This window comes from Nymphalis io, chromosome 15 (assembly GCF_905147045.1).
Source record: "Nymphalis io chromosome 15, ilAglIoxx1.1, whole genome shotgun sequence".
Taxonomy (NCBI): Eukaryota; Metazoa; Arthropoda; class Insecta; order Lepidoptera; family Nymphalidae; genus Nymphalis; species Nymphalis io.
Window position 1 is genome coordinate 3,068,610 of NC_065902.1, and position 21,111 is coordinate 3,089,720.

Genomic DNA, 21,111 nt, shown 5'->3' on the forward strand with positions numbered 1-21,111 from the left:
AACTGCACAGTAAAAAAAAATGATAGCGAATAAAACTCGAACTAGTCTATGAAATGGATGTAGAAGTTATACATAACGAAAGTTTACAAGTGTACAATCCTATTTAAATATATTTACTAAAAACTCAAATTTATTTCGTTATCATTCTATATTATATGGTTATCGACTTGAGGAAAAGTATATTGCGGCATGTATACCATATATAAACATTTCAGAGGTAAATTATTATGGATGAAATTAAAACAAAATGATTTTAGTATGTCTACGTAATTTCGTTAACAACACATAATGATGCAGACGGCAATATTAACAATTATATTAATGTCATCTGTTGTCACGGTTGATTTGAAAAACATCACATCTAGTAGCACGGGCAGTATAGAACTTGACGATGACGCTGAAATTGAAACAATTTGTGCCGCAAGAAAGTGCTTAAAAAAGTGTTGTTGGAAAAACGAGTACGTTTCTACTGATACATACAGCTGTGAACGTTTCGATATGAATTTGGACTTTTCAAATGTACCGGTTTACGATGACTACGATCATTATCAAAAGATTAGCAAGTCTCTGCGTGATATATTCCTACTGGTGCCTGGGATGTTTTATGAAAAACTGACAAATGAAAATTCGGAAAATGAAATATTTGCCACAAATGCGATATCATTGGAGAATATCGGCAAGTTCGCATATATGACTGAGGTAGGTTACTATTTTTATTGGTCTAATAAGGACCCTGGACCCATACAGTTAAGTAACTTCCAATACACATGATGACTTTCGCAATAAGTAGCATATTGATAAAACGATGATAAGATTTATAAGTTATTTGATGAAATATTATTAAAATCCAGCAAGGTAACTAGTTTTCCGCCGCCAGCGTGTAAGGTATCCTATGTCTTTTCTGTACCACTGAAAACGTGTTTGCAAAATTTCAAAATCGATTAAGTAGTTAGGATGAGTAAGGGTAGTAAACAAACAAACTCACTATCGCATATTGATAGTTCAATCCACAATGACGCGCCTCACTCTTTCTCCCCACAGCTACAATACAAGTGTGCAATGTAAGTGTGAGTTCTATTACAACGCTCAGAGTACCTACGTACACTAAGTCTAATGACAAAAGAGATTCAAAGTCAACTAGAAGTATACTCTACTCATCAATTTTTAAATATGCACTTTTGGGTATTATCATTTTCTAATAATATTTATTTTTAAATAAAGTATTTTTATTTATAATTTAACCCTCTCGAGGACCCTGCATAGGATGAATTTATTATGATGATGAAGGCAAATTTTAGGATGCACGATATCCGTGAATGTTAAAAATATTGGATTATAACAGGAATGTTACTAGGAACCTAACAACAATAATAAAACCATGATTTTTAAAAAATACTTATATTTGCATTACACTAATTGTATATTCGTAAGTCTATTGTCCAAAATATATAGGTATTTATATATAGAATTGTCTACTTGATGGAAGGCTTTTTCCAAACTCGTCTAGATAGGTACCATCTACTTTTCAGATATTCTACGCATAAGATTAGTACTCAGTATTACAGTAATGTTGTGTTCTGATTTAAAAGATGAGTGAGCCAGTGTTAACAGTTGTTAGTTAATGAAAAAGGTTGGTTCAAATAGTATGCAGACAAAAAAAAACTTTCACAAACATTTATATTCAAATACACAACTTTACCTTACCTTCAGCTACTACTATAACTCAAAATACATTCATGTCTAAAACCTTAGTAATCACTGATAGCCTTGTCACAAAATGATCAAAACATAAACAGTTTTTTGGTATGGAATTTGAAGGATGTTTTTTGTTTTCAGAGTGGAAACCTTTATTACGAGGAACGAAATTCATATATTAGGTGGAATAAAGTAGAGTTATTTTGCGTGGACTATGAAGTCACGAATGCCAATGCTACTGTTCAATATTGGGCTGTCTTTAGTTCTAACGTCAAAGAACCTTATGTCCCGCACGATTATTATTCTTATGGTGAGTAAACTATCTAATTCAATTCTCTCTTGGATTCTTTCATAGAATTACTTAAAATGAAGTTAGTATATACCTATAAATAATAAAACAAATAGATGTAATGTAATATAAATGTTAGCAGCATTTACCCGTTGAATCGCAATACCTCTCGTGGTAATTCTAATGCAGACACGGTGCATTATATCTTTTAGCATTTTTTCGCGCCATTTCTCCAACTCCTGAAGTTGGAGAAATGACATGAACAAGGCAAACAAACATTGATAGAATTTGCATTTAGAGAAGAAAAGTTTTAGATAACAAAATATAAGCGTTAAATAATGTTTATAATATTTATGAAAATATTTACTAAATATCAATCCTGAAATAAAAAAAAAACTTTAATATCGTAAGAAAGGTCTCCATGTATACTTATCTACAATTGTTTATTTTAGTATTTTTATTACATAAGTCTCGTGACGCAAGTCACACTTTACATTTTTTTATACACCATTATGTATTCAGAGCACCATGGGAATTTGCCAGATAAATTATTTATTTATTTATTAAGGATCTCCGACAAAGGATACACACTTACGAGTACATTACATCGTGGAATAATATGTTAAAATGTGCTCCTTCAATTACAGAAGACCACAGCAAGCATATAAATACAATTGTATCGTGCGACTTCGTGTTATGTGTTTCAAAGAAACGAGTGTACATGTTTGTCAGCTTGTCATATTCTATTTAAAATTGAAAATTTCTATTATAGCACTGTTGATATCATCGGTGTTTCTGTACATCGTGCTGTTGGTTTACATCATCCTACCGGACCTGCGGAACCTTGCGGGTTTGATACTGATGGCCTACGTCTTTAGCCTAATGGGTGCTTTCCTGTCTTTGGCATCTCTAAAGTTAGCGAATAAAACACAGAGTACATGCTATAATTTAAGTAAGTTTTAAGAATGTTTGACTGAGTACATTGACCCCAAAATCATTGTAGATCTAAAGAGAAAATATCTTTCTAACTTGCAATGTAAAAACATTTTAGCCATAGTTCCTAAGCATTTAACAGTGGCTATTTTGGGCAACTAATTTTGGATTCAACGTTTAAGACACATATAAGGCCCATTAAACAATTTTTTTTTTGTATATTACTAATATTATTTATATGTGCAATGTGATCAATCACGGTATTTGTATATTCGCTATGTATATATTATATTGATATATATTTTTAGAACAAGTACCTAATAATAATGGAACAATGTCATTTCAGCCGTTGTAATTTATTTTTTCTTCTTGTCAACTTTCTGCTGGATGAATGTGATGTCATTTGATATATGGTGGACTTTTCGGTAAGATATCTGAAAACAAATTTCAAAAATTATAACGTTACTACGATCGCCCTGTCATATAATAAAACTAAGATTGTCTTTCCATAAAATGAACTTTGAAAAGATTAAGGAAAGGAGCTTTGTGTGCGATGTACAATATAAGATTATCTATCAAATAATATGATTATATATGATAAATACGATAGTATTTAGGTAAATTAATTAATAGCATCACATATGCTATTGCTACGTATATTTAGCTTTAATTATTAACAAATTCTCGGGTTATTTTATTGATTTATCAAAATACCATTTTTTAAAAGTTATAACAGAACGGATCCCAATAATTTTCTATGTCTCATTTGTCTAATTCTGTGTTTATGTTAAATATTTGAAAAAAATAAATAAAAGCAACTTTGCGTTCATTTCTGTATTATTGTTAATAAATGTTTATATTTCCATTATTTCAGGGGATATGCAAAGGCTAGGCCAATACACAGACGGGGAGAAAAATTCAAATTCGGCATGTACTGTATCTACGCTTGGGGTATTCCAACGTTAATGGCTATCGGTCTAGTCGTAATTAACAACGCTGATTTAAGTCATATACCTTGGTTCATTAAGCCCCACCTACTTCAAAATGGATGTTTTTTGGGAGGTCAGTTGGGTATATTGTTATGCCACGCTTAGAATAATGAATGAGCCAGTGTAACTTCAGGTATCAGGAACATAACATCTTAGTTACCAGGCTATGTAAAGAATGGTTAATATTTCCTAACACCAATGTCTATGTCAGTGGTGACCATATAAAAAAATGGACTATCGCTTGTAGATAAAATGTTTGTTAAGAATTAATTGAATACTAATTGTGTACTAAATTTTTTGTTTTTTTTTTTTTTATTAAGGTGTTTATAAGCTATTATACCTGTATGTTCCGATGCTAATATTGATAATATGCAACTGGATGTTTTTCCTAATGACTGCGTTTAACATTTGGAGATTATGTCGTGGCAGCTCCGTGCTAGAGTCTGGGGCTGCTGGTAGCCTTACCGCCCATCGATCACAGAGGAATAGGTAATTTATTGAAATATTAGTTGACCGTCCCGACTTTATACAGATGAAGCTCTAGCTTCTTCTGTATAAAGTCAGCTAGTGGGTCACAGTGCCACCGGGTATAATCTAAACTGCCCACTCAAATACAGTAAAAAAAAAAACGTTCCCATGTTACGTAGGGCCTACCGGCATTGACCTTGGACCAAGGACCATACACTTAAAATACCAGCCAGCCTTTGACAGTTTTTTACCGTTGTTACGGGGCATGTCACCAGGACCATCCCCATAAAACCAATAACTCGCTGCATGTACCGCACCTAACCGCCTCAGGGGAGCAGTAAGATGCGCGTGCTACTGCGGCAACCTCCTTCTCCTTGTGACGAAAGCCGATCCCAAGCAGCTTTACCTCAAAAGTTAGTTTTATTCGTAAATGACGAAAACTCTAACCGAAAATTAAGATAAGAAAGAATAGCCTATTCTAATCGAATAAGGAGTAGATAAAAACCAACCTTAGATTTTTTTTTAAACTAAGAAACACAATCTCGGCAGAGACTCGTCCGTCCCTCCTAAATAATTTATTAATTTTATTAATTTTTCAATGTTACTATTTATCTTCGTTAACTTTATTTGTTTATTTGTTACAGACTTATGGTGTATCTCAAATTGTCTATTATAATGGGGATAAACTGGTTAATTGAAATTGTAAGTTTCATAACACCAGATCTAAAAATATGGATAATCACTGACTCTTACAATCTCCTGATCGGTGTTTCTATATTTTTCATTTTCGTATGTAAGTGGAAAATTTACAGAACACTTCGGGAAAGGTAATATATTATACGTCTTATATTTAAATTTTTATTTAAAAAAAATATGATACCGTAATAGGACGCTCGCTAGATGTGATACGTTGAAAATAGATCGAAATAAATATAGAGTTAAATAAAAAAACAACAATATTATATATTATAATAATAAAGAGCAACGATGTATATAGTGTGTCACGCACACTCGAGTCAAATGAAAGCGGCGGCCACCTACAGCTTTGCTCACGTTTGAAGAAGAAGCAGGGTATCCTTCGTGTAAAGTCAAGGATAAACTGTCTCTATTCCAAATATCATCCAAATCTGTCCAACCGTTTTTTCGTTATTTAGTTACAAACATCCAAACATTCACATTTATAAAATTAGTATACTTAAACACATAGTTAAATCTCATATGTTTGAATTTTTCTTTAACATTTTATGAAAAATTACAAAATATCAGTTCTAAGAAATTAGATAATTTTGTTCATATTGTTGATTATTTTATTTATTTACAATAAACAGATGATTTGCAGGTATTACGGATTTGTCAACAATAAACTGAAACTTAGCGAAGGCAAATCCAATCAGCAGCACGCTGGAGTCTAATCTAAGTCAACACATTTCATCATTCGAGAAGAGAATCCACTTTTGGGAACAACATTGGGATTTATACGGACTGTTAGTTTACTTTTACTTTATATTTAATAACAGAAATGTTCGGTTGACCTACCTTCTGGCGTTATTCCTTATTTATATGATTGCGAATAAAACCAGAAATAATCTATGAAATGGATATTTTATATATAACGAAAACTTATAAATGTACAATCCTATTTTAATATATTTAACAAAAACTCACATTTGTTTTAATGTCATTCCACGTAAAGTTATCAACTCAAGAAAAAGTACATCGGGACATATATACTATATATAAACATTTCAGAGGTAAATTATTATGGATATATTAAATTTGGCAAGCTTGCAAGCATTATAATTAAAAGAGTATTGAGTATATCTATGTAATTATATTAACAATACGTAATCATGGCTAAGACGGATCTGTTATCGTGATTTATTTTAAAAATATCACACCTAATAGCACGGGCAGTATAGGACTTAATTATGATAAATAAAATGCATTAAAAGTGTTGTAGGAAAAACAAGTACTTCTCCGCTAATAAACACAGCTGTGAAAGTTTCGATATGAATATGAATTCCTCAAATGTCCGGTACATTGAATTTGATTTGATTTAAAATGACTACAAGAAACACAATATATATGACTAATAAGCAACCAATTTAATTAGCCCAGAAGAACATGGGTCTCATGACATGTTAACTGCCACACAAAGTAAGAGGTTGTTTTATTGAAACTACGGGGGATACCGGTGGGCCAAACCCGATGAGCTTTTGTGGCCATGGGGACACTGGTGAGCCATGCCTTCGATTCAAACCTGTTTAACTGGCCACCAAACATATCATACAAAAACGATAAGGTGGTGGTGGTAGCATGGCCCCGTCAACGTATCCGGCGTGGTTTTCGTGTTTTGCAAACGACTTTCTTACAACAACAAACGACAAAATTTATTTCGTTACTTTGTTATTGTTGTCCTAAACTTTATCAAATTAAATATATATGTAACTGATAAAATTGATATTTTTATCAATGTATAAATAAAATTAATTGCGATTTGAAATTTACGTTTTAAGGCTTTTATTCTAAGTAATTAAGTGTCCCTTTAAGTTTAGGTAGAAAGGTCCTTGGAATATTTTTGCGGGTTTTTCACTGAATGACCATTTAAATATATCAGTGTGTACATAACCACAGCTGTAGGAAAAGTAGTCGCAGTATAATTTTTTAAGCATAAGCATTGTTTATCCATTTTATTTATGTCGTTTTTTCTTATTGTGGACCATGCCACTAAATCTAAATTTTTGTTTCTATATTCATACTATATTATAAAGAGGTAAAATTTGTTTGTTTGTAGGTGGTTATTTCCGAAACAAATGATCTATTCTTTTTACAATGTTAGAAACAGGCTATAAAATATATTTATATCATGCATATAGTACGAATTTTCTCTAGCAAGTCGGAAAGAAATACCTTTTAAAACAGAAATATTTGCGTGCGCTGTCTAAACAGTTGTATCTACTTGAAAACAATGTATGGAAATCTATTTTTTCTTAAATAATTGTACAAAAAAGTCCGCCGTTTTTTATCGTTTATACTGCTTTTATGTTTTAAAAAATATTTTTTCGACATACTTACGTGAAGATAAAGATATTTTAACCATAAAATATGAATTCCTATCAAAATAAAATGTGGTGACCATTCTCATCAGACAAGGATGCATGGAAGGATGGAGCTAGTTGATGCACATCTCGGGAATTCCAATGATTCCGACGGATCTGGCTATATCGTTTAAGCGAAATTTGCCCTGACTATTAACAAGATCCAGGGTCTAAAGTTGTCTTTGGTTGGCATTGAACTACGAAATTAATATTTTTCCCATTCATCCGAAAATCTGATTATTTTGTTGGACACGGCACACAAAGAAGTTTAATTTAATAGGTATGTATATTAGTTTTTGATTGAAGAGTCTGTGTATTGTGTGTAACATCAAAATAATAACTTTTTAGTAAATGCATATGAAAGTATATAATATATAAAAAATATTGTCTGTTTGTCTGCCAGCTGGACCGATTTTGACGGATTTTTTACTGACTGATAGCTGATGTTATAAGGAGTAACTTAGGCTACTTTTATTTTAGAATAAAGTTTAAAGCTCTGTGCAAAAAAAAATGAAATTTGAAATTCACACGGAGGAAGTCGTGGGCAGAAGCTAGTATGTTATAAATTTCCTCTAATTTCCAGAAATGCCTTCACTACTGAACTTTATGATAAGCAATATTTTTTCAAGCATTTGAGTACCAATTACATTAGACAATACAAATTCAATTTATAACAATTATACTACAAAAGAAAAAAAACACAATATACAAAAATCATTCTAAATTCTAAAGCAGCTTATAAAGTTATTTATAAATGAGTATTTATATATAAAATGTTTATACAAGAAAACAATTTAATTAATACAAAGGAACAGAAGCTGATAATTGTATTAAAGTATATTTCCTACAATTTTTAATATAATTAACTGTGTAAATGAAACAATACGTCGCATGACCGCAAACAATGATTCGGGCCCGTAAGGATCATAATTATATGTGTATTTATTATTACCACACTAATGTTATAAGCAAGACGTAATAATGGTACAGGCGAAAATATTAACCATTCTATTGATCTTATCGTCTGTTGTTGCGATTGATTTTGAAAATATCGCTTTTACTAGCGCAGGCAGTATAGAACTCGATGATGATGATGACATTGAAACAGTTTGTGCAGCAAGAAAGTGCATTAAAAAGTGTTGTCCGAAAAACGAGTACGTTTCTACTGATACATACAGCTGTGAACGTTTCGATATGAATTTGGACTTTTCAAATGTACCGGTTTACGATGACTACGATCATTTCCAAAAAATCAGCATGTCTTTGCGTGATATATTCCTACTGGTGCCTGGGATGTTTTATGAAAAAAGGGCATGGGATGAAAGTCTCGAGAATCAAACATTTGCCGAAGCTGCGTACGTTTTGATGGATCTCAACATCTCCACATTTATGACTGAGGTGGGTAACTAATTTATAGGCTTTTTATTTATAGGTCAAACTAATATAGGTAATATATCCTTTTACTCCATACAGTTGTGTCATAAGTAAGTAAGTAAGTAACAGCCTGTAAATGTCTCACTGCTGAGCTAAGGCCTCCTCTCCCTTTTTGAGGAGAAGGTTTGGAGCTTATTCCACCACGCTGCTCCAATGCGGGTTGGTGGAATACACATATGGCAGAATTTCGATGAAATTAGACACATGCAGGTTTCCTCACGATGTTTTCCTTCACCGAAAAGCACGAGATGAATTATAAACAGAAATTAAGCACATGAAAATTCAGAGGTGCTTGCCCGGGTTTGAACCCACGTTCATCGGTTAAGATTCACGCGTTCTTACCACTGGGCCATCTCGACTTCTGTGTTCTTTACAGATGTGTCATCCTTACTTATAATACCTAGAATTATTATTAGTACGGATTATAGAATACAACTGAAATTAAATGCCTTATTTATAAACGTCGTTTAGCTGAACTGATTTCTCTCTTTCTGTCTTCATTTATATGACATTAGAAAGAAGAAGACACAGCATTGTAAAACTAATCATTCCCTGAACACCATTTATAGGTAAATCCATAAATCTTAATTAATTTAAATAGCTGTAATATATTTGCCCGAGATAGAATGACGCAGCCATGACCAATGGGACAATTTATTGGCGTGATGAGTAATTGAATAATTGTTATTCGACGTAAACAATAAACGACGATATTTTTTGGTTGACAAATCATCATCATTAACAACCCTTTTGTCCACTGCTGGACAGAGGTCTCTCCAATGGCTCAGCACTGAGCACGATCCTCGGCTTTTAATTTCCATCCGACTCGCCGGAGGGCCCTACGCTACTTTTGCCAAAGCCCGGTCTCCACTCCAGAACACGTCTTCTACAACAGTTGTCGGTTCTGCGACATGTCACCAGCCCACTGCCACTTCAGCTTACTAATCCTTTGGACTATGTTAATAACTTTGCTTCTCTGTCGGATCATCACATTTGAGATTCGATCCTTTAGAGAAACTCCAAGCATAGCACTCTCCATAGCTGACAAATGATTGATTTAATTCCAGTAATATAAATTGCGTTGAGTTATTGTTCTTGTTTATAGATTTCTTATTAATTATATTTTCCATTATTATTTTTACAAAAATGTTTATATTCTTAACCAATTCTTACAATTTTTTTTACCAAAACCGGCAAAATATTTTAACAGTTGAGTTTTTGCGAGTCGAGTTCATTATCATTTTACTTTTATAATTATTATTGCCCGCGTGTTGGGGTGGGGTGTTGTCTTGGTTTTAAGATATAAAAATTACCCTATGTCCTTTTTTGAAGACCAAGCCTGCTTCATACTATATTTCATTTAAATAGATTCAGTGATTTAGACATAAAAGTGTAACCGAGTTACTTTCGCATTTATGATATTGGTATTGATATACCTTGTAACAAAAATATATTTAAAACTCTGAAAATTATTAAAAAAAAATACATAAGTAAGATTTAGTAACTCTTATCTGAAATAATTGATTAATTGAACATGACAACAATGACAAGAGTTTTAAAGTTCATTTGAATTTAGAAAAACAATATTGTTGACCGTTTATTTGTGTTGTGTGTTTATTTGTGTCTTAATTACTTGTGTGACTTAAACATTATATTACTATGTAATTAAAATATTAAACATTTGATAAAGTTATATCAATCAGCTCTGATGTGTACATATTACCCTAATGAGTATTTATAAAATAATTATAAATAATATTATAACTTCGCTTCGCTTAAAATATTCATTTGTCCGTGTTGTCGCGAAGACACTTCTAATCCGATTGACATGAAACTATGATAGTTTAAGATTTAAGATAGCAATGAGCAACATAGTATATTTATATCTTAGTAAAGGAGAAAATCGATCCAGGCGTTTTGAACGCTGGGATTACTGTAACGAATAAATTTATGTATAGTTTATAGTAACAATTTTTTTATGCCTAAGGAACGAGGATATATTTATAACTTGGCATATATTTCAAATGCGAAAGTAACTGTCTATCTGATAGGCTTTCAATCAACTGAAAATATTTATGTGAAATTTGGTGTGAAGCAAGCTTGAACCCTAAGTAACGCTTTGAGCCCGTCCGAGTAGGTACCACCCACTCATCAGATATTCCACCGCCAAATAGCAACGTTTAGTATTGTCATCTTACGGTTTATAGGTCGAGTGAGCCAGCCACTACAGAAACAACATAACATCCTAGTTTCCTAGGTTAGTGGCGCATTGACGATGTACAAAGTGGTTAATATTTTGTACATCAACAATGAGCAGTGGTGACTCACCAACAGGTGCCCCATTTAATCATCCGCCCACCTAATACAATTAAAAAAAAATTACATCTGCAACCAATACAATACAATCCACTATAAGAATTTATTTTCAAGTCATTAATACTTCCGGCAATCAAGTTAGCAGGAAAAATTCTCTTAGTTATATAGTATATACAAAGTTTACTCTGAATTTCGCAGTAAGTAGCATATTGATAAAACAAGGAAAAGGGCAATAGGTTATTTAATTAACTATTAAAATCCCGTGACGTAAAAATGATATAAACAATATATCGGGACTTATTATTTCCTATGAATTACCATTATATTATTATGATATTAAAAAAAAATGTTTCTCTTCAGTTTTAACTAAGAATGTTTACATAACTATTCATGGGCCTGAACCAAGTGCATAGGGGAGTTAGGTTAGAAACTCCCTGACTAGGCTACGAATACATGCCGTTTTTAAAATTATAACCTTCTATCAAAGTATGTATAGCCTATACCAGCCACAAGAGGAGTAAAAGACAAATAAATAACTTTGCCATCGAATTGACGCGATATCATTGGTCGAGATCTTAAATAATCTATGATATTCATTATGGATTTGCGAATAATGGCGTTTTTAATGTCATGTCAGATCACTTTTTTTATATAGAATAGGTAATTGGTCACCAACGCCCATAGACATTGGCAATGTAAGAAATTTTAACCATTATTTACATCGATAAATGCGCCACCAACCTTGGGAACTAATATGTGATGTCAAACCTTCAAACCGGAACACAACAATGCCTTGTACTGCTGTTTTGCGGTAGAATATCTGATGAGTGGGTGGGTGGAGTGGGTGGAACCTACCCAGACGAGCTTGCACAAAGCTCTACCACCAGTGAGAGAGGGTTTTACATGTACATATAGTATCAGCTAAGATAGAGTAGATTAAATGTAATTTTTGTACTTTAATTTTCAGTCTGTGTATTTATTGTACAAATTCGATATTATATTTTTTAAGCAGTTATTTTATCCTTATTATTTAGAACACTTTTTTCGCGGAAAGTAATAAGTCATATGCCCATATGTTGCCAATCAAAGGGCGCGTGTTAAATTCATTAATCATATAACGATTTTTAAATAAAAGAAATATATAAACCATGTTCAATTCGATTTAAAAAAATAATATTGTATTTTGCGTTCACTCACGTTACTCATCGGCGTGAAACAATTTCAACAATAATTTACAGTAAAAAGATCAGTACATTGTATACTGATTTATGGCGTGCCTTGGGGTAAAACCAACTCGTATGTCGTGCTAGCAAACGGCATAACGCTTTCTTACACCCTGTCTCCACCCGCATCTAACCTCTTGTGTGTGCATGGCACTTACACAGAACAAAAAAAAAATATTTTTCACTCCATATTTATTTATTGGTATCTGTAATTATGAATCCTTTCAATACGCCGAGCGCCCCCGACAGTCTGACTGATTTTACTACTTACTAATATCTATTTATTTATTAAAATGTTTATAGAAGTATCTTTTACCTTACTTTTGAATCATTAAGCGTTTCGAAATGTGAATAGGACGTAGAAAAAGTATCAAGAAGCACTGTGATTACTCCGTTTAACAATGTAGATTATTTTCTACACGTGTTGTCACATATGATTATTTTTAACTAGTTTCCGCCCTCGGCATTGCCCTCGTTTGAGTGGGGGGGGGGTTAGGTACCTTACCTATGTCTTTTTCTGTACCTAACTTGTATGCTAAATTTCATAATGATCGCTCGAGTAGTTATGACGTCAAAGTGTAACAAATAAACAATCTACCTACCGAAAAGTAATTAATAAAAAATGGGTAGATTTGAGTTTACAGATAATATCGAAAGTGATAAAATCAAAATAATCATCAAGAAATCATATCAATCATAATGAACACAAAATATAAACTTTAAAAATATATCCTTTATTAATCATTACCGTACAAATGATTCTAAGGGCTAAATCGAACCAGAATTGCCTCTAGAGAATTAACAAGACTCTTTTTATGGAAATTAAAGAATTATTTTTGTTTTCAGAGCGGAAAACTTTATTATAAGCTACCAAATTCATATACGAAATGGTACGAAGTGGACTTCTTTTGCGTAGACTATGAAGTCTCTAATACCACAGCCACTGTTAAATATTGGTCGATACTTCTTAACGTCTTTATCCCGAAAAGCAACGCTTACTTCACTTCTGGTAAGTAATCTATGTGATTCAATATTTATCTGTGTCACTACGTGTCCACGAGACGAAGAATGCTGGTGGAATTTTCCCATTAAATTGCAATTCCAAATCTCTGGGCATCAGATTTACCATAGATCATGTTAGTAATGTTATATCTTTTAGATATTTTGTTTTGTAGAATTTCTACAAGGCCAGGACACGAGGCAAACAAAACATTGATATAACGATGAACTTGGAAATAGGGAAGAAAAGCATTATAACACTAAATAAAAACTTATAACATACATAATATACAATATTAACTAAATCAATCAATCCTAAACATTTTTTTTCTTTAACATCTTAAGAAATATATCCCTGTATATTTATTTTGAACTATTTACTTTAATATTTTTATCATTGTATAACACATATTAGGAGTTCTATGAGTGTTTTCCAGATAAATTAGAACTGTATCAAGCGACTTCGATAGGTTCATTTCAATGAACGAATGTACTTTTGTCTAAGCCTGTAAATCATATTTTATTTAATATTAAATATTTCTGTTATAGCGCTGTTGATATCATCGGTGTTTCTATTCATCGTGCTGTTGGTTTACATCATTTTACCGGATCTGAGGAACCTCGCGGGCTTGGTACTGATGGCCTACGTCTTTAGCCTAATGGGTGCCTTCCTGTCGTTGGCATCTCTACAACTAGGAACTTATTTAGATAACAAATGCCTTGAGTTAAGTAAGTATTAAGAATGTTTAACAATTACAATACCCCAATTTCAAATATATTTTTTCAATTATATAAAAAATCTGCGAATATAATTATATATATATATATATATAGATATAGATATATATAGATATATATATATATCTAATTATATATATATATATATATATATATATATATATATAATTATATATATATATATATATATATATATATATATAATTAGATTCGCAGATATATATATATATATATATATATATATATATATATATATATATATATATATATATATCAGTCAAAATATTAATATACAAAACAGTCAAGTGGCATTGGATTTAGTTATGTATCTCGAAAGATTTTTACAATGTAATTTAATTTATATCTGCCGAAGTTCTAAAGATAACCCGTTGTTTTTTGGTAGCCCAGTAGTATAAACAATTTAAATAGACGGAAACCCACCGAAGAGATACGGTAGATTTTTGTAACTTTAAAAAAATATATATATACTAAATTTTTTGGATTGACCTAAGGACATTTATAAAGCTCATTAAACGTATTTTCGTATATTATTATTAGTAATGTGTACAATGTAGGCGATCATGCTATGCTAAGTTATTAGCTGTCTACGTATTTTTCTTGTGCATATTTTCAGAACATGAATACCGAATACTAATGGAATAATGTAATTTCAGCTGCTGTCACGTATTTTTTCTTCTTGTCAACTTTCTGCTGGATGAATGTGATGTCATTTGATATATGGTGGACTTTTCGGTAAATTATCTTATGTATATTAATTAAAATATATTGGAAGTCTGATAAATAGGTCACCTGATGGTAAGTATTCACAAAGGCTCGTAGATATTGGCACTGTAAGAAATTAACTTTCCCTTTTATCGTCAATGCGAAAACTATCTTGGGAACTAAGATATACGTTCCTTGTGCTTGTAGTTACATTGACCCACTTAACGTTCAAACCTAAATACAACAATTTTATATAATATCAGCAATGTTGGCAATAAAAAACCTGATGAGTGGGTTGTACCTACCCAGACGGCGTTCCGCACAACTCTACCATCAAGTAAAGTATTTATTTCCCATTTGAAAACAGCATCACATATGGTATTGCGTATCACGTATGTAACTTTACTTAGTAACAAATGTTTTGACTTATGTTAATTTAGAGATTTATTAAATTGTAATCAAATTATCCCACTTTTTCAAAAATTCCGGCAATTTCCTACGACCTATTTGTCTACTTCTGTATTTATCTTCTTCGCGTTCATTTCTGTATTAATGTTAATAAATGTTTATATTTCCATTATTTCAGGGGATATGCAAAGGCTAGGCCAATACACAGACGGGGAGAAAAATTCAAATTCGGAATGTACTGTATCTACGCTTGGGGTATTCCAACGTTAATGGCTATCGGTCTAGTCGTAATTAACAACGCTGATTTAAGTCATATACCTTGGTTTGTAACGCCTCAAATACCACTACAAGGTTGTTTTTTGGAAGGTCAGTTGTGTATCCCTCAAATCAAATGTACATTTGACTATATTCATTTAAACAGATATTCAGAAAACCTTTAATGCAATTGAGGCAAAGACTGCAGTCCAAACTAATTAGTACATAATTAATTTCATTTATTATTTTTCCTATCAGTTTTTTTTATTCTTCCTTTATGTTTTCATAACTCATAAATTGTAGTATTTATATTATTATTCAAAGACAATAATTTTAGTAATATACAAGTATCCACAGAAATAAAGACATCGTTCATTTTTTTAAATCGAAATTGTTGCTAAAATTAATAATATTAAGAGCTTAGAGTACACTTTGTTCATTAAAAGACCATATAAACAGTATGCTGTATATAATTTCGAAATAAGTTTTGAGAAGTTGAAGAGGAAGCATATTGCGTAGAAGTGGGATATTTTAACGCTTGCACGTTAAGAATTTTTTTTGACATTTCTAATCTTTCTGTTTTGTTATTGAAAGTCTAATAATTTTGTTAAAACGTTCTTGAGTATCTCAATATAAACTATAATGACAACATTTTTGTTAAAAAATAATTGAATACTAAACGTGTACTAATAACTTTTTTGTTTCTTTTAACTTAGGTGGTCAAAAGCTATTATATCTGTATGTTCCGATGCTAATATTGATAATATGCAACTGGATGTTTTTCCTAATGACTGCGTTTAACATTTGGAGATTGAGTCGTGGCACCTCCGTGCTGGAATCTGGTGCTGCTGGCAGTCCTGCTGCCCATCGCTCACAGAGGAATAGGTAATTTTTTATAAAATTAGCTGCCCGTCCAGACTTCTATACATTTTTTTTTAAAAAAACTTGGGTCTCTTTAATAAATCAATTTTCGTAATTTCTTTATCACATTTTTTTCCTTAGAGTTTTCGTTCATTTATTTAATTTTTTCTTTGTTGCAGACTTATGGTGTATCTTAAATTGTCTGTTATAATGGGGATAAACTGGTTACTTGAGATTGTTAGTTTTAAAACACCAGAACTAAATATATGGAAATTCACTGACGCCTACAATCTCCTGATCGGTATTTCGATATTTCTCATTTTCGTATGTAAGAAGAAAATTTACAGAAAACTTCAGAACAGGTAAGCGTTATATATTAGACTTCTACTTAACAAAATGTCAGGACGTCACAACGCCCACCAGGTGTGGTTCTATCAACATTGATAGAAATAAATATAGAGATAAAAAAATAAGATATATTAGTCGGCGGCGGATAAGGGTCATGACGGCATAAGAAAGCCTTATGCCGTTTTCCGCGAGTCGCACCAATTATGCTTAACATCCATCTTTGGCTTCGCCCACGTTTGAGTTAGAAGCAAGCCTGTCTGTGAAGTCAGGGAATAATTATTTATCTCTATTCCAAATTTCATCCGTTCCGTTAAGCCGTTTTTGATTGAGTAACCAAACTTCTAAACATATAAATATTCACATTTATAATATTAGAATGATTTCATATATAGATACATAGATAAAAACGTTGTTTTTATGAAAAATTACAAAATGACGATTCTATGCAATTAGATAATTTTGTTCATATCATTTTTTTTATTTACATTAAACAACTTATATGCAGGTACTACGGATTTGTCAACGCTAAACCAAGACTCAGCAAAAGCAATACAAGCAGTAGCACGCTGGAATCGAATCTAAGTCAAGATATTCCACTACAAGTCTCCTCTCATCCTAAGGGCTCAAATGGACGAACGGTCACCAAAAACTACTAAAACTAAGCTAGATACTAGAACCTTAGGCCTTCAATTAGTATAATATTTAGTTAATAAATTAGATTACCTTAGCTACATCCTATAATAAGAGTCCAAATGGCTTAGTAGAAATGTCAAGCGAATCTTAACCAAAATTGCGAATCCTATCCCGGGCGAACACCACTGCAAGCACATGAAAATCAGTGGTAAAATCAGTGGTGGTAACAAAAATTCATCTCATCCTCTGCGGTGAATAAAAACGCTGAAAACTCTTCGGGATGGATGATATTCTGTAGAATGTGTAATGTGTAACCATCAACTGGCATAAGAGCAGGGTGGAATAGGCTCCAAGCGTCATTAAGAGAAAAATACATCATCTGCAGTAGGTTTGGTCCCCAGTAGTGGTATATTTATAGGTTGTTACTTTACTTTAACTTTATATGAGATAATAGAAATGTAAATAGAATGAGTATATTAAATAATATGGTTAGATGTTTTTTTCAAACTCATTTTAATAGAATAATAAAATTGTCAACGTATCTTTTTAAATATGATAATGTACGTTTGTTTTCGCTGTCTTTTATTTATAATTATATTCCCTTAAGGGGTGATTATACAAAGCCAATGTTATTTAACAGATGCATGGGCGTTATTAAAGATAAATTTGTTTCAACTTACACCAACGATTTTAACGAAGCCTCTATCAACGGCAAAAGTAGTGAAGATAAACAAACTTTAGATTTACATTTTACATAATTATCCCGTGTGATTTGCTTATAGCTCTGTCATATTACGCACTACAAACAGTTCTTGATTAAAATATCTTAATTTATAACATACACTATTCTTCTTAACTACTGGCATTCGTTCAAATTTCGTTCTACTTCCAAATTTCAAAATCTAAACCAATTATATTGTGTCAGTTCAATGCATGAGTTTATTATTTGTTTTTACGCATCCTGACAAATGAATACTTTGATTACATACCTACCTGACTTTTACAACATAATCACATTCATAACAATTACATAAACAATTTCGGCCACGGCTCCCAACGTCAAGATATATCAGCCAACTGCTTAGGACAACCCTCACGCTCATAATCCGATGGGACGACAATCCGACAAGATCGAAACGATTCAGGCGCAAGACTAACGCCTTTACATTACGAAGCACGGGAGTGCACAAATTTCCGACTTCCAGACTCTGGGCTGCTACTGAGAATCTTCGAAAGAAAAACATATTATTCTGTTATTGGGCCGACATGAGTTTTAAACCCAGTACTAAGGTGTAAGCGACCACTAACTAGCCACTAGACCAACAAAGCAGAATTCTAAATTACACTTCTTAGTAATTTTCATAGATCTTGGCATTTATAGAAGTATTTACCATCCCTTACGTACGAACTACAAACTTTTGGATATAAGATGTGCCTTGTGCCTATAGTTACAATGGCTCACTCACCCTTCAAACCGGATCACAACAATATTAATAAGTACTGCTGTTTGACGATAGAATATAAAATGAGTTGGTGCTACCTACCCAGACGGGCTAGTACAAAGTACTACTAACCTACCTACCACTAAGTAAAATTTTATTTTTATGTTTTAATAATAATAATAATATCCTCCAGACCGATGTCGGCCACGGCGGCAAATCTCAAGAGAGACTAGCCAACTACGCAGGAGATATTTTAGTGCACACGTGTGTGCGCAAACACAGGTGCACTCTCTATTCCATAACTCTCATAATCCAATGGGATGGCAATCCGACACGACCGGAAAGAGTTCAGGCGCAGGACCAACGGCTTCACGTGCTTTCCGAGGCACGGGAGTGTACACACTTCCAGGCTCCGGGCTGCTACTGAGAATTGAACCCAGGACCTCCGGGTCTGCGGCCTTAAATCAAGCCACTAGACCAACGAGGCAGTCATGTTTTAATATTATGTATTTTAAGATATATTGTTTATGTTATTGTTTCAGCTATATACGTCTGCTTTTCTTTTTATATAATAACGATAGCATTGAAATAATGAGTACTCGGTAAATTCCTACCAATAACGAATGACTAACTCCAGGCATATAACAATTTGCTAATCGTTTTGTAATAACCCATGTACATATGTTAATATAATTTTCAAAAGGAATAAGTTATTTTTTATTTCCTTTTCCTTGCGGTCATTTTCAAAGTTTGTGGTACTCGCTTACTCATACTTCCGTAGCACAAATTAAACTGGTTATATATACATACAGCTTTACAAATATAAGAATATGAATTAATATCATAAAAAACATATTCGCATATATTAGCTTTAAAAAAATTAACATTTTATAGATGTTACTTACACGATATTAAATGACTTTTAATAATAATAATGTGTTTTATTGATAAACGTACGTGAAATTAAATAATATAATTATTATTGTTAGGGTACGAATTTATCTTAATAATAATAATAAAATATTTTTAAAAATCGAAATGTATTTCCCTATTAATATTTCCAAATAACAAAAACGATAACGTATGTTTGTTACAATAAATATTTCCTTAATGACTATATGATATTGGTTAAGGAAAATAATACACGTTATATGTACATACATTGTTATAACAAAGAAATATTTTAAACAACAAAGGCGAAACAAAACTAAAATATCCACCGGTTCGAAATTATTTGTTACAAAATTTATTTATTATAAAGGGTAACTGTTAGTTTCTCTTTTTAAAATTACATAGACGTGTTAATCAAATACAAATTATTTTATATATTAAAGAACAAATAATAAAAAATAATCTGACAAATGTTTAGTTGTAATGAAAATATTTACAAGAAATATAGAAGAAAATGAGCTCAGAATAGCTGCCTCTCGATCTGCCGCTGCTGATAAAAGGCCAAGTGACAGCTATGACGCTTATGCTGCCAGGCCACAGATAATCGACAACACGGCCTCTCCTATGTAACATCACATGCCCCTGGGGACACAACAATACTAACTATTGCTACTTGCGGTAGAATATATGAATGGGTGGTACCTACCCAGACGGGCTTGCACAAAAACCTACCATCAAGTAAAAATTCCTACTAACTCATTTACAAATAAGTTAACAATTTGTCACTTCAAAGAAAAATGACAAACCCATAATATTCTATGAATTGTAAGCTTGTCGAAGTTTACATTTTATACGAACATACATGCGCAATACAGAGAATCCGTACACCGACATAGTATATATGTATAATAAATGTATATGTTTGTGAACGAGAGCTCTTAAAATCAATACAGCGATGCAACTGAGCCCGGGGATACTGTGTTATGAACAACGTGAATTAATCTCTCCCTGCCCTCGTTTCAGTTCAAAAATGATCTTTAAATTGTATAAAATGAAACGATTTAATGTTAATTATATCATTTTATAATTAATAAAATAATATGTTATGTTTAATAATAAAGGTTATAACAGAAATACAATTGTTAAAAAATTATTTAAAAAATAAGCGGTTTAACCCGTAAAGTGAAAAAAATTATGTCATAACCTTTTCTGCCCACTTCTTTTTGCCGCTAGATTCTTACCCACTGCGATGGGCGTCCTCGGCACGGATCAGAGAGGCTGCGGGATCGTGTATATATAACGCATCCGCGGCCCTTCCTGTGCTGTGCTCCGCTCGTCGTTCGGCGGAGCTCTCCACAAAGGGCGATG

General features: G+C 32.3%; 2 protein-coding genes across 2 annotated transcripts; both read left to right on the top strand.

The window, feature by feature from the left end:
* Positions 1–288: 288 nt before the first annotated feature.
* Positions 289–5,786, top strand: LOC126773925 (G-protein coupled receptor Mth2-like). The gene is made up of 8 exons (XM_050495185.1): positions 289–699; positions 1,837–2,005; positions 2,757–2,936; positions 3,264–3,342; positions 3,792–3,979; positions 4,227–4,395; positions 5,019–5,201; positions 5,714–5,786. The coding sequence occupies exons 1-8, from the start codon at positions 289–291 to the stop codon at positions 5,784–5,786; spliced, it is 1,452 nt and encodes a 483-aa protein (XP_050351142.1).
* A 2,600-nt stretch (positions 5,787–8,386) lies between these two features.
* LOC126773670 (G-protein coupled receptor Mth2-like) lies at positions 8,387–19,583 on the top strand. The gene is made up of 8 exons (XM_050494738.1): positions 8,387–8,870; positions 13,292–13,454; positions 13,994–14,173; positions 14,857–14,935; positions 15,492–15,679; positions 16,285–16,453; positions 16,609–16,791; positions 17,283–19,583. Exons 1-8 carry the CDS (start codon positions 8,454–8,456, stop codon positions 17,431–17,433), a joined length of 1,530 nt encoding a protein of 509 aa, XP_050350695.1. The 5' UTR covers positions 8,387–8,453; the 3' UTR covers positions 17,434–19,583.
* Positions 19,584–21,111: the final 1,528 nt, after the last annotated feature.